This window comes from Corvus brachyrhynchos, unplaced genomic scaffold, assembly GCF_000691975.1.
Source record: "Corvus brachyrhynchos isolate BGI_N302 unplaced genomic scaffold, ASM69197v1 scaffold116, whole genome shotgun sequence".
Taxonomy (NCBI): Eukaryota; Metazoa; Chordata; class Aves; order Passeriformes; family Corvidae; genus Corvus; species Corvus brachyrhynchos.
The window spans coordinates 16,439,151-16,449,965 of record NW_008240221.1 but is presented as its reverse complement, the minus strand read 5'-3'; the positions used below and the strand labels follow the sequence as shown (position 1 = coordinate 16,449,965).

Here is a 10,815-nt window from a genome sequence, read left to right as displayed (position 1 = left end):
TGTGCCTGCCTCATCCCTGGATGTGTCCAAGGCCAGGTTGGACGAGGCTTGGAGCAACCTGGGATAGTGGAAGGTGTCCCTCTGCCCATGGCAGGGAGTGGAATGAGATAAGCTTTAAGGTCCCTTCTGACCCAAACCAGTCTGGGATTCTCTGGTTGTGAATGGCACCTCTCAGTTGCTGGGGGTTGTGGCTGTGTCATCCCTCAGTGCCGCCTCTCTGCCTTTCTCCAGGGCTCTGTGCCATCATCCACTACCTTGTCCGTGGGCAGCTGGGCTGGTTCGGGCTGACCATCGCCTGCCTGGTGCCCGGCTACGCTGCCCAGCTCCTCAGCATCCTCTGGTTCCGGGCAGACGGACACTCACCTGGCTGCTGGCTCCTGGCGCTCCACCTCCTGCAGCTGGGCCTCTGGAAGCGGTGAGAGATGCTCCCCATGATCCACCCCGCCTCCACAACCTGGCTGGAGCCCCAAACTTCCCCAAAGCAGGGTGGGCAGCTTGTGATGGTGACTCTTGCAGGTTCTGGGATGTTCTGCGGGTGGAGACAGGCGGGGGGGCCGGGGAGGTGCTGGCTCAGCTCGGGGACGTTTGTGTCTTGCGGCTCCTGGAGGCCCTGCTGCAGACCCTGCCTCACCTCCTGCTCCAGGCCTATGTTGTGGTGGCTGTGGACCCAGCAGGCTTCATCCCTGGTGAGTTCCCAGGAGGATGGTTCATGCTGGGGAGGGGCGATGCGTTTGGGTGAGGGATGTGTGTGTCCTCTGGATGGAGGAACGTGCGGCAAAGGGACTGGGAAGCCTCGATGTGGAGCAGCAGGGACAAGTGTGGCTGAAAGATCTGCTGTGGCTGAATGCAGAGGTGGCTGCTTTGCCCCAAAGGTGAACTTTCAGGTGTGCAAAGAGGGATGTTGGGTGCCGAGTCATGACATGTGCAAGGTCACACTCGTTCATTGTCCATCTCTGGTCCGATGTCAGCGATTGGGATGGAGCTGCCCTGGGGCTGCAGAGCTCTGCCCATGGAGAGAGCACTCAGAGGGTATCCACAGGGAGATGCCAAGCACACAGAGACCAGAATTAGCAGGATTTAGTTGAAATACTCCAGTTTCATCCCTGGTAACATTGAAGTCAGGTTGGACAGGGCTCGGAGCAACCTGGTCTGGTGGAAGGTGTCCCTGCTCATTGCAGGGGGTTGGACAGGATGGCCTTTAAGGCCTTTGCGTGATTCACTTGCCAGGATCAAGGGGTGTCTGGCTTTTATGGGGATGCTGTGCTACCAACACCTCCTTAACACAGAGAATTGGCCCTGCCATGCATCTGGGCCTCCATCAGAGCCCTGACTGCCCCTGTCCCCTACAGGTGTCAGTGCAGGGCTGTCCCTGCTGTCCCTGGCCTGGGCTTTGGTCTCCTACAGCCATTTCACCTGCCTGCTGAGGCCTGGACACCTGAGCCCGCCGGCCGCCGTCATCCTGTGCCTGCTGCTCTGGAGGACAGGGATGCTGGGCACCCGGGTCCTGGCCCTGGTGCTCTTTGCCAGGCTCTATTCCTTCTGGGTTTTCGCTGTGGCAGGTAAGACCTGAGATCCCGTTCTCCACATTTCACCCCGACATCAGCCCTGCCGTGCTCCTGGTGCTGCGGCTGTTGGCAGCATCCCCCAAGAATGGCTTTGCAAATTCAGTCCCTTTGATGCCATGATGATTTTTTGCCTTTTCTTTTATACCCTTTTTATACCTTTTTATAACTTCTGTACTCTTAGTGCTTTTTGCCTACATTCTTGGACTTGTTTGTCAAGCTAGGACACTCAACATCTTAGAGGCTTCGTAGTTAGGGATCAGTGTGCCCAGACCCCAAGGTCCTCTCCAGAACACATTCTGTAAACTGAGATAGAACCATCCAGGGGAAGGCTCCTTGGGGATGGGGGCTCATTTGAGCCTCTCATTGGGGAATCTTTGATAGATATGCTAATTAGTAAGGCCTGTAATGTTATACCAGATCTTTTGGGGGTGTGCATTGTGGTGTGCATGGAGGTGCATTTGACCTGAACGTAGTGCACCTAAGGATCTTTAAAATAAATACCAAGGTAAAATCCCTTTTTCCCTTCTAACTGTGTTTGACTCTTGATTTTAAGACCAGGAAAACTCCCCCCGGCGGGTGTCCACTGGCTGCTCATGTCCTTCTGGCTGGTCGCCCAGCAGACGGATATCGTGGCCCAGCCGTGCCACTGGAGGCTCTTCAACTGCCTGCTGGGAGCTGTGTACATCTTCTGCTACATCAATGTCCGGCCTGGCCCCTCCAAGACCAGGGTGGCCGTGTTTTATGCAGTGAGTACCTGGGATATTTTGTATTGCACATGGATGCAGCTTCTGGGGACAAGCAGCAGCTTCAGACTCTCCATTTTCATCTCTCATATCACCACTTGCTAAAAATCCAGCGTTTTACTGTGTCCTGACAAAGCCATGTGCTCACCAAGGCTGATGTGCCCTTCTGAGCTGCCTTTGATTCCTTAGAGGCAGCCTTACAATGTCAGTGGTAAAAAAAAGGTGAAAATCTTGCAGAAAGTTCAGTTCAACAAGTTCTATGTTTAAAGTGATAAATTAGGTGCAAAATGTAACAGGGGAGGTGTTCAAGGCCAGGTTGGATGGGCTCGGAGCAACCTGGGATAGTGGAAGGTGTCCCTGCCCATGGCAGGGGGTGGAATGAGATGATCTTCAAGGTCCCTTCCATCCCAAACCATTCCGTGGTTCTAAGAATCTATGAAAATCTATAAACTGGGTATTTTCTGTTGTCAGAGGCAGATCTAAAGCCATCAGAAGGAAATAAGTGATGACTCTCTTCCCCCTGCCCTGCAGATAATGCTGATGGAGAACATGCTCCTGCTGCTGTTGGGCACCCGGTTCCTGCAGGCAGAGCTGAGGAACAGCCTGACTGTGACTGGGGCTGTCATGTCAGGGTCTGTAATAGGTAAGAACATTGATTTCAGAGCCTGGATTGCACATTTTGAGAGTAGTTTGAGGAAATGAGCATCCAGACCCTTGTCCCAAGTCCCTCTCCAGCTCTCCTGGAGCCCCTTTAGGCACTGGAAGGGGCTCTGAGATCTCCCTGGATCCTTCTCTTCTCCAGGTGAACACCCCCAACTCTCAGCCTGTCTCCAGAGCAGAGGGGCTCCAGCCCTTGGAGCATCTTTGTGCCAAGCAGGATCATATTTTCCCAGTGGGATGGGGCAGAGGGAAGTCGGGTGGGCTTTGTGCAACTTCCCAGACCCTCAGATCAACTGTGTTAAAGAAATGGGATGGAAAAGGAGCAATTCCTCTGGTCTTGGATGTGTTTAGGATATAAGTAGGAAGGTGTCTTAAAAACCTGCTGGTTGAAAGGCCAGAGGATGGGGATGCTGTGACATGGAAGGTTTCCTGCATCACTCATCTCCCTGCTGGGCAACTCTCAGTCTGCAAATTAATCCAGATTAAATTTGGGCCTGATTGTGCACTTCCTTTCCCAAAAGCTGCTCAAGTGGGATTCTTGCATCCCTATAAATGCTCAAAAGATGTGCTGCTCAGACACCTGATGCTCAGCAGCGTCTTTGCAAAGGTCTTGTTGATCTGGAGGTGCAGCAAGTTCTGGCCTCTTCACACCTGACCAAAATGCTGCTGGGACTCATCACTGACACCTTTCTACTCCTCTCCAGGTGCCACAGCTCTGGTGATTTACTACAGCCTGCTTCATCCCAAGTCCACGGAGATCTGGCAGGGATTCCTGGAGACAACCTGCAGTGCTGCAACAGCTGGGGATGAGGAGGTGTCTGGAGAGAGCTCCCAAGCTGGGCAGAGTTCAGGGACTTTGGGAGATGAAGAGTCCTTGGCAGGGGAAGAGACCAAGACAGACCCCAAAAATGAGACCAGCTCATCGCTCCTGCAGTCCAAAGGGTGTTTGGAGGACAGCTGGACAGACCATCACCACTGGCTGCTGGTGAAGCTGGCCTTGAAGACAGGAGATCTGTCCGTGATCAACGCAGCTTTCGGAGATGGTGGCGTGGGAGAGGCTTTTCCCGGAGGATGGACAATGGGGAAACCCCCTGGTGTTGAGCCTGGGGCAAACTTTTCCCTCCCCATGAGGGACATCCCTCCCTCTGGGCTGGCAGTGGGGAATGGGGGAGGCATCAAACCCAGCGCTGGCGCTGTGGGAATGGCACAGGAGGGTGGAGCAGGGCAGGAGCCTGCTTTTCCCCCATCCACATCCCATCCTGGTGGCTTCTCCCCGGATTCAACCGAGAGCTCCTCTGTGTATTTCAGTGCAAGCGCAGGAGGCATCGCCTCGCCTGGGACAGGGATGGCCACAGCCACGAGCACAGCCCTGGTGCAAAGGGACAGCGAAGCCCAGCCTGCCCCAGGCTGCCTGGGAAAAGGAGAAGGAGGAGGAGGAGGGGATTTATCCTTTGGGATGGCCAGCATCAGCCCAATCCTGGGCGCCTGTGCCCACAAGTGTCTGCAGAGAAGCTCTTCCCTTGGCAACACAGGCAGCTGTGGGGTGGCAGGTCCCCCCAGAGAGGGATCAGAGCCCACAGGGACAGAGGGAGCCCTTGTGGGGTGCCATCACCTTTGGGACACCCACCCCTGTGGCCTGCAGGGGACTGTCGTGAGGAGCAAGCTGAGGTCACCGTGCTTCACCTCCACTCCCAAGGCTGGCCCTAAATGCCCCCAGCGAGGACTGGGGGAGCTGGGAGAGGGGACAGACCTGTCTGGGTTGCCAGGGTGACCCTGTAAATGGCTGCACTGTCACTTTGGGTCAGCTTTGGGGTGACTGTCTCGTCAATAGGGTATGGCAGGAGGTGGTGGGACGAAGACTGTCCCCACAGTGCCCCTGCCACAGGGCTGATGTGCTCCTCCATCACTGGGACATCACCTTCCTTCTCAGTACATCTCCTTGCAGTTTTGAAGAACTTCAAAAGCCTTAAAAAGCCATAAAAATCCAGGGCTGGTTATTTTTTGAGCTTATTTATGTCACGGTCCTGCCAGGCAGCCGGAGCCTTCTGCCTTTGGTGTATTTGTGACGACGACTTGAAGTGTGTCCTTTAACCAGTGCCTGCACAGGCTGCTGGCCTGTCCCAGTGTGGAGATCTGGTTGCTGTCTCCAGGGGCTGCACTGCTGGCCAAAGCAGTTTTCTCAGAACAATTAAGTGCCTAAACCAGAAAAATGGTGAGTTTTACTTCCAGGTGTCCTTCCTTCCAGGCAGAGTAAGGCCTCAAGTAAGGCTCAACATTGCTTGATTTGTTTTTCCCCACCAGGTTTATCTTGAGACCTTTTCCAAATCCATTTTTGGGGGTCTCATAGGATTGCAGATCCTCTTCATGCTGCAGACCAGAACCTCAGGACCTGGAATTACAGCCAAAAGCCATGTCCTGCTGCTTGCCCACTGTCCTGCTTCCTCAAGTGGCCTTTCCTCTCCAGCCTCCTCCTTGTCCCCTTCCAGCTGCAGATTACAGGATCCCAGAATTATTTGGGTTGGAAGGGACCTTAAAGCTCATCCAGTTCCAACCCCTGCCACAGGCAGGGACTCCTTCCACTAGACCAGGTTACCAGGTTATGATCCACATCTGCCTAGATGCTTCCCCCTAAACTTAGCCTCAGGCCAAATCTCAAACCAGTTCTCCTGCCACCGTGAAATCCCCAGTGCAGGCAGGGTTTATTTATCTCAGGAACTAAAACCATCAGTACCGTGGTCCCAGAAATAGTCAGTGCTTCCCACCAGGCTGGCTGGGCATGGATTTGTGCCCAGGACACAGGTTGGTGCCCAGGACATGCAGGACATGGCTTGACATGTTAATTGAGGTGTGAGCAGCTGGATTCACCACCAAGCTCACGTGTGCCAGCTGGAGCACATCTGGCTGTGCTCTGCAGCTGTTGTCCCACTGTAGGCAGGACTCTGGTGGTGCCACAGGGCTGGAAAGGCAGCAGGAAGAACACAGGCATGTGATGAATTATTAAAAAAAGCTTCCACAATGCATTCACTGCTCAGGGCTGACCCTGCCAGATGTTTCCTTGAAAACCCACGTGGTGCTGGATGTGGAGTGAAGCCGCATTCCAAGGTGATGAAGGCTCCCTGTCTCCAACTGAACCCTAGCCCCCCATGCTGTGGGTGTGCTCTGCAGGCAGGAGCAGTTCCAGTGGCTTTTCCAGAGCCCTTCTCACTGTGTGGATCACACAGAAGGCAGCAGCGCTGCCGGGCCATTACAGGAATTTTTATCTCGCTTGGTTTTCTACTTTTGATAATATATAATTATGCTTCAAAAAAAACCTAAACCAGCCTTTGCTGTGTCTGTGTCTCATGTTGGGGTGCACATAGGTGTGGATGGGTCTCCCTTCCCACTCTTGGCTCCTGCAGCCCCAGGATTCCCAGTCGGGATTTCCAGTGGGAGGGTGAAAAAGGGACGTGGGCAACAGGAGGGAATGGCATGAAAATGTGTCAGGGAAGGCTAAGGTTGGGTGTTTAAAAAAGATTCAGCCAGCATGAAACTGTCCCACAGGCCAGTCAGAAAAGAAGCAGACAATTTTGAGAAAGTAAAGAATACTTTTGTGCGCAGGAGTCAGGTGTAAACAAGGGCTTTGATTTCTCAAAGCACACCCACAATGCAGAGGTGCACCATGAGCTGACACCTCTGACCTCAGAGGAGGCGGTTGTGGAAATCCTGGGGAAGTCAAGGAGTGGCAAAAAAGAAGGGGGGAATCTGGGGACAGAGTGGGGATGAGGGCTGGGGTAGGGAGAGGGTGTTTGTGTGAGGGCTGTGTTCCCATGGCTTTGCTCCCTGACGATGAGAGTTGGTCACTGGAGAGCTGTGCTCCCCTTCACCCTCTCCTTGGGAGCAATGTGGATAATATGGATTGTCTGTCCTGAAAGGCTTCCAGCCTTTGTGAGAGCCCTGCTGCACCCAGGGTCCAAGTCCTGCGTGCTGGTACAGCCCCAGCCCTGAGCCACAGGCCTCCACCTGTAGAAATAATCCATATTTAATCAGAGAGTCACAGAATGGGTTGGGCAGGAAGGGGCCTTAAAGCTCATCTCATTCCAGCCCCCTGCCATGGGCAGGGACATCTTCCACTATCCCAGGCTGCTCCAAGCCCCGTCCAGCCTGGCCTTGGACACTTCCAGGGATCCAGGGGCAGCCACAGCTTCTCTGGGCAACCTGTGCCAGGGTCTCCCCGCCCTCACAAGGAAGGATTTCTTCCCAACATCCAATCTAAACCTGCTCTTTGGTGAATTCTAAAGCCCTGTTTGAAGGAGGAGGACTCCAGCAGCACATCACAGCTCCAGAAACCCCTCCCCACCCTTCCCAACTTTTGGGGGGTGAAACTGAAGATGCCCAATGACCTGGTGCACATTCAGATTTTTCCCAATGCTGCCAGACCGGCAAAATCACGCCGGGGAGGAGTTTCTCCCCAAAATTCCTTGTTCCTTTGCCACCAGAGGGAGATGCTGCTCAAGGTCCAGACCCTGCGGTGCACATCCAGTGCCTGTGTTACGGAATCACAGAACCATTTAGGTTAGAAAAGCCCTTTAAGCTCATCGAGTCCAACCATCCCCCAGCACTGCCAAGGCCACCACTGACCCATGTCCCCACGTGCCACATCCACACGACTTTTAAATCCCTCCAGGGATGGGGACTGGAGAGGAGAGGGACGTACAGGACTGATGCTGCTGTGGCATTGCACTAGGAGCCAGTGGGAATGAAATGGGAGCTCTGGGATACTGGAGGTGGAGTGCACAGAGAGTGCCCAGAGGAATGAGACCCTGGCTGTGGCATCTCGTTTTACTTCCCAGGCGTCACCGGGCAATGGGGAATGTTTGAAAATCACTGGCAGGGTCTTGCCAAGCTGGTATTCAGGAAGAGTCATCCACGTGTAAATATTCCATGGTGCCTTCAGGTCCAAAGTTGTGTGTGTGAGGGGAGATGCCCCAGATCACACTGGATGCAGGATGGGACCCTGGCGGTTTGGTAGAACTGGCTCCAGCTGTCCCCACCATGGTGCTGAGTCCTGATTTTGGCACTGTTTCCCTGGAGCTGTGCCCAGGTGGGTGATCTGGTCACTCCCCACTCTGGTCTGTCCTCACATCAACCCATGGAGTGCAGAAATCCCACAAATTCCAGGTCACTGCTCTGTGTGGAGCAACGTGGAGGCCTGGGCCAGTCCAATCCCAGGATGGAAAACTGCAGCTGGCAGAGGGGCAATGGCCCAACTCCTCCAGGGAACCTGCTGGTGTATCTTCCAAATGCCCCAAATGCTTGAGGAGACCCGGCCAGACCCTCTGCTCCTTCTGCAGCATCTCCCATAAAGCTTTTTTTGGATGAGGAATGTTATCCTGAGCTAGACCAGGATCTGCCCAGCTTTTGGGGGTGCTCATCACCAACGTTTGGGCTTCAGCCACCCACAGAAGGGCTGGAGCAAGGGGATATCTCCATCCCACTACACTCAGACAGATTGTCCAGTGCTTTTGCCTGCTCTAGAATAGAAAATTTCTGCTCATTTGCCTCCTGTGAACCTTTTCTTTTCCATTTTGTTTCTTAAGGAAACCCTCTCCCTCCCTTTAGAGAGGTGGAGGGTCATGCCCCAGCCCAGGAGAGCTCAATGCTACAGGTGAGAGGAGCTCTCCAGGGAAACACAGGAGCAGGAACCGAGCATGAATTTTGACAATGCAGGGAGTGACCCACGGCTCCCCAGGAGAACTGGCCGTGCCACTCTCTGGTGATCTGGAAAAAGGAGCAAACAGGCAGGAACAAAGGCTATGTCCCTAAGAAATGAAACAATACCCAGGTGACTGCCTGGGTTTGGGAATGTGGGAATGTGGCTGTCCTGACCGCTGGCGCCGTCCCCTCGGCTTGTTATTTTTAATGGGTCACTCTCGTCCCTCTTTCAAGGTGAAATAAAGCAGGATGGAGTTGTACCAACAGGGCTCGAGGGTGGCAGCAGCCCTGCCCCGGCCCTGCTGCAATCTCACCTTCCAGCAGCCCAGTTTCTGAGTACTGTCCCTGGGTGCCAGGTTTTGGGCTGGATGAAAAACATTCCCTCCAGCTCCAAGATGATGTAACACCCCCCACCCCACCCCAAAACTAGCTCAAGAAAGATTTCCCCAGAAAAAAACAAACATCTTTTCACTTCCAACAACATTGAAACACAATACTTGGACATTACAGAAAACAGAATTATTTGCCCTGGGGCTGTTGTTATTTGTTTGTTTTTTCCGAGCTGGAACTTTGGATATTTTTTCCCCCTTTAATTAAATTTGGTTTGCTGCAAATCCCTTTCTGGTGCCTTCAGTGTTCCTGTAAAAGGCAGGGCCCAGGCTGCAGCTCTGTGCCCATGGCTCCAAGGCTAAACAATACCACGGAGGGGGGGAGCAGAGGGTAAGCCCAGCTAATCAGGACTTGCCTAATAGGACCGAGTGCTTAATGAGGACCCAGGGACTCTGCTTCCCGGGCTGGATTTGGCTGGAGGAAAATGCTTTGTGCTCTCAGCACCAGGTTTGAGATGGCTCAAGTTCCCTCAAATGTGCTGGAGTGGTGTTTTCCCCCTCCTGTGAATCCATCCTCACTGGACACAAGACGGATCTGTGAGGGATCCGTGGGGATCCAGGGATGTTTGGAGGAGCTGAACAAGACCCTGGAAGCAAAAGGATCCAGTGCTTGTTTTGCTTGAAGGGAGATCTTTCAAATCAAAACACTGTTTATAGCTTGATTTTCCTAAGCAAAGCCACCAAAGGGCCCTGCCCACTCCCCTAATGTCCTTGGAGCTCCCTGAGGAGCTTTGGGGAGGATTTTAGGGATTGACTTCAATAAATAACAGCAAATGTTCCACTGTTCTGCCCTGGAGACCTGTTTGGATTGTCCCCACTGCTACAGCCCAGGCGGAGCTGGGGTGTGGATTTGAGAAGGGGGTGGGATATGGAAGGCACCTCATGCCTCAGGCCTTTCCGTGGTTAATGAGGGAGATTTGGGATTCAGCACTGGGACTTTGGGTTGCAGAGCAAGGTGTCAGGGTGTGCACAAGGGGGTGGGTGCGGGGACACAGGTGGGTGCTGAATGCATGGAGAGGTGGGTCCAGATGTGGGTGGGAGCCCAGACGTGCATGGCAGGTGGGGGCAGAGGTGGGTGCAGAGGTGGGAGGCTGTCTGCACACAAACAGTCGGTGGGTGCAGGTGCAGGTGGGCATCCACACACGCACAATAGGTGGGTTCAAGCGTGGGTGGGTGTCCAGATGTGCACAGTACTGCGGTGCAGATGTGAGGTGGGTGCTGAGGCCAGGGGGTGCCTCCACCCGCCATGGAGTGCCAAGGTGTGCATGGGGCAAAGCAGGAGCCCAGACTGGAGCCGGGTTCTCTGTCTGGTGCTGGGCCAGGTCCTGGGTCCTGGTTCGGTGCTGGGTCCAGGGCTGTGCCAAGCGGGGACAGGAGCTGGATCCAAGCCCGGCGCTGGGACTTGGTCCAGGGCAGGGTCCGTGTCCGTAGAGGGTGCCAGGTCTCGGCTCTCGGTCTGGGTCCGCATCTGAGCTTTCCGTCCCGTGCTGGGTCCAGGTCCCGGCTCTTGGACCGGTGCCGCGGCTGTGCCAGTGCCGGGTCCGTGTCCAGGGCTGTGGTGAGGTCTGGTGCCAGTACTGGGGCTGGGTCCAGGTCCGTGCCAGTGCCGGGTCCTGATCCGGGTCCAGGGCCGTGTCCGTGCCCAGATCCGGGTCCAGCTCCGGGGCGGGGTCGGGTGCTGGGTCCCGGTTTGGGTCCGGCTCCGTGGCCGGGTCACGGTGCGGGCGGGGTCGGTGCCGGTGCTGGTGCGGGTCCGGGCGGGGGCCG

At 54.8% G+C, this 10,815-nt stretch overlaps 1 protein-coding gene across 2 annotated transcripts in view; it reads left to right on the top strand.

Annotated features, from left to right (window-relative positions):
• XKR5 (XK related 5) overlaps positions 1–6,289 on the top strand; it is a 7,332-nt gene extending 1,043 nt beyond the window's left edge. Inside the window, exons 2-8 of one of the 2 annotated variants that reach the window (XR_001865452.1) lie at positions 232–415; positions 517–686; positions 1,350–1,559; positions 2,142–2,311; positions 2,840–2,951; positions 3,673–5,180; positions 5,270–6,289. Coding sequence is in view for 1 of the 2 variants with exons in the window: in XM_017745079.1 (XP_017600568.1) it covers positions 232–415; positions 517–686; positions 1,350–1,559; positions 2,142–2,311; positions 2,840–2,951; positions 3,673–4,739 (1,913 nt within the window). In the remaining variant the exon portion in view is untranslated. Of the gene's footprint in view, positions 1–231; positions 416–516; positions 687–1,349; positions 1,560–2,141; positions 2,312–2,839; positions 2,952–3,672 lie in introns of both variants that reach the window. The other variant, XM_017745079.1, reaches the window with a different exon arrangement.
• The last annotated feature ends 4,526 nt before the right edge of the window (positions 6,290–10,815 follow it).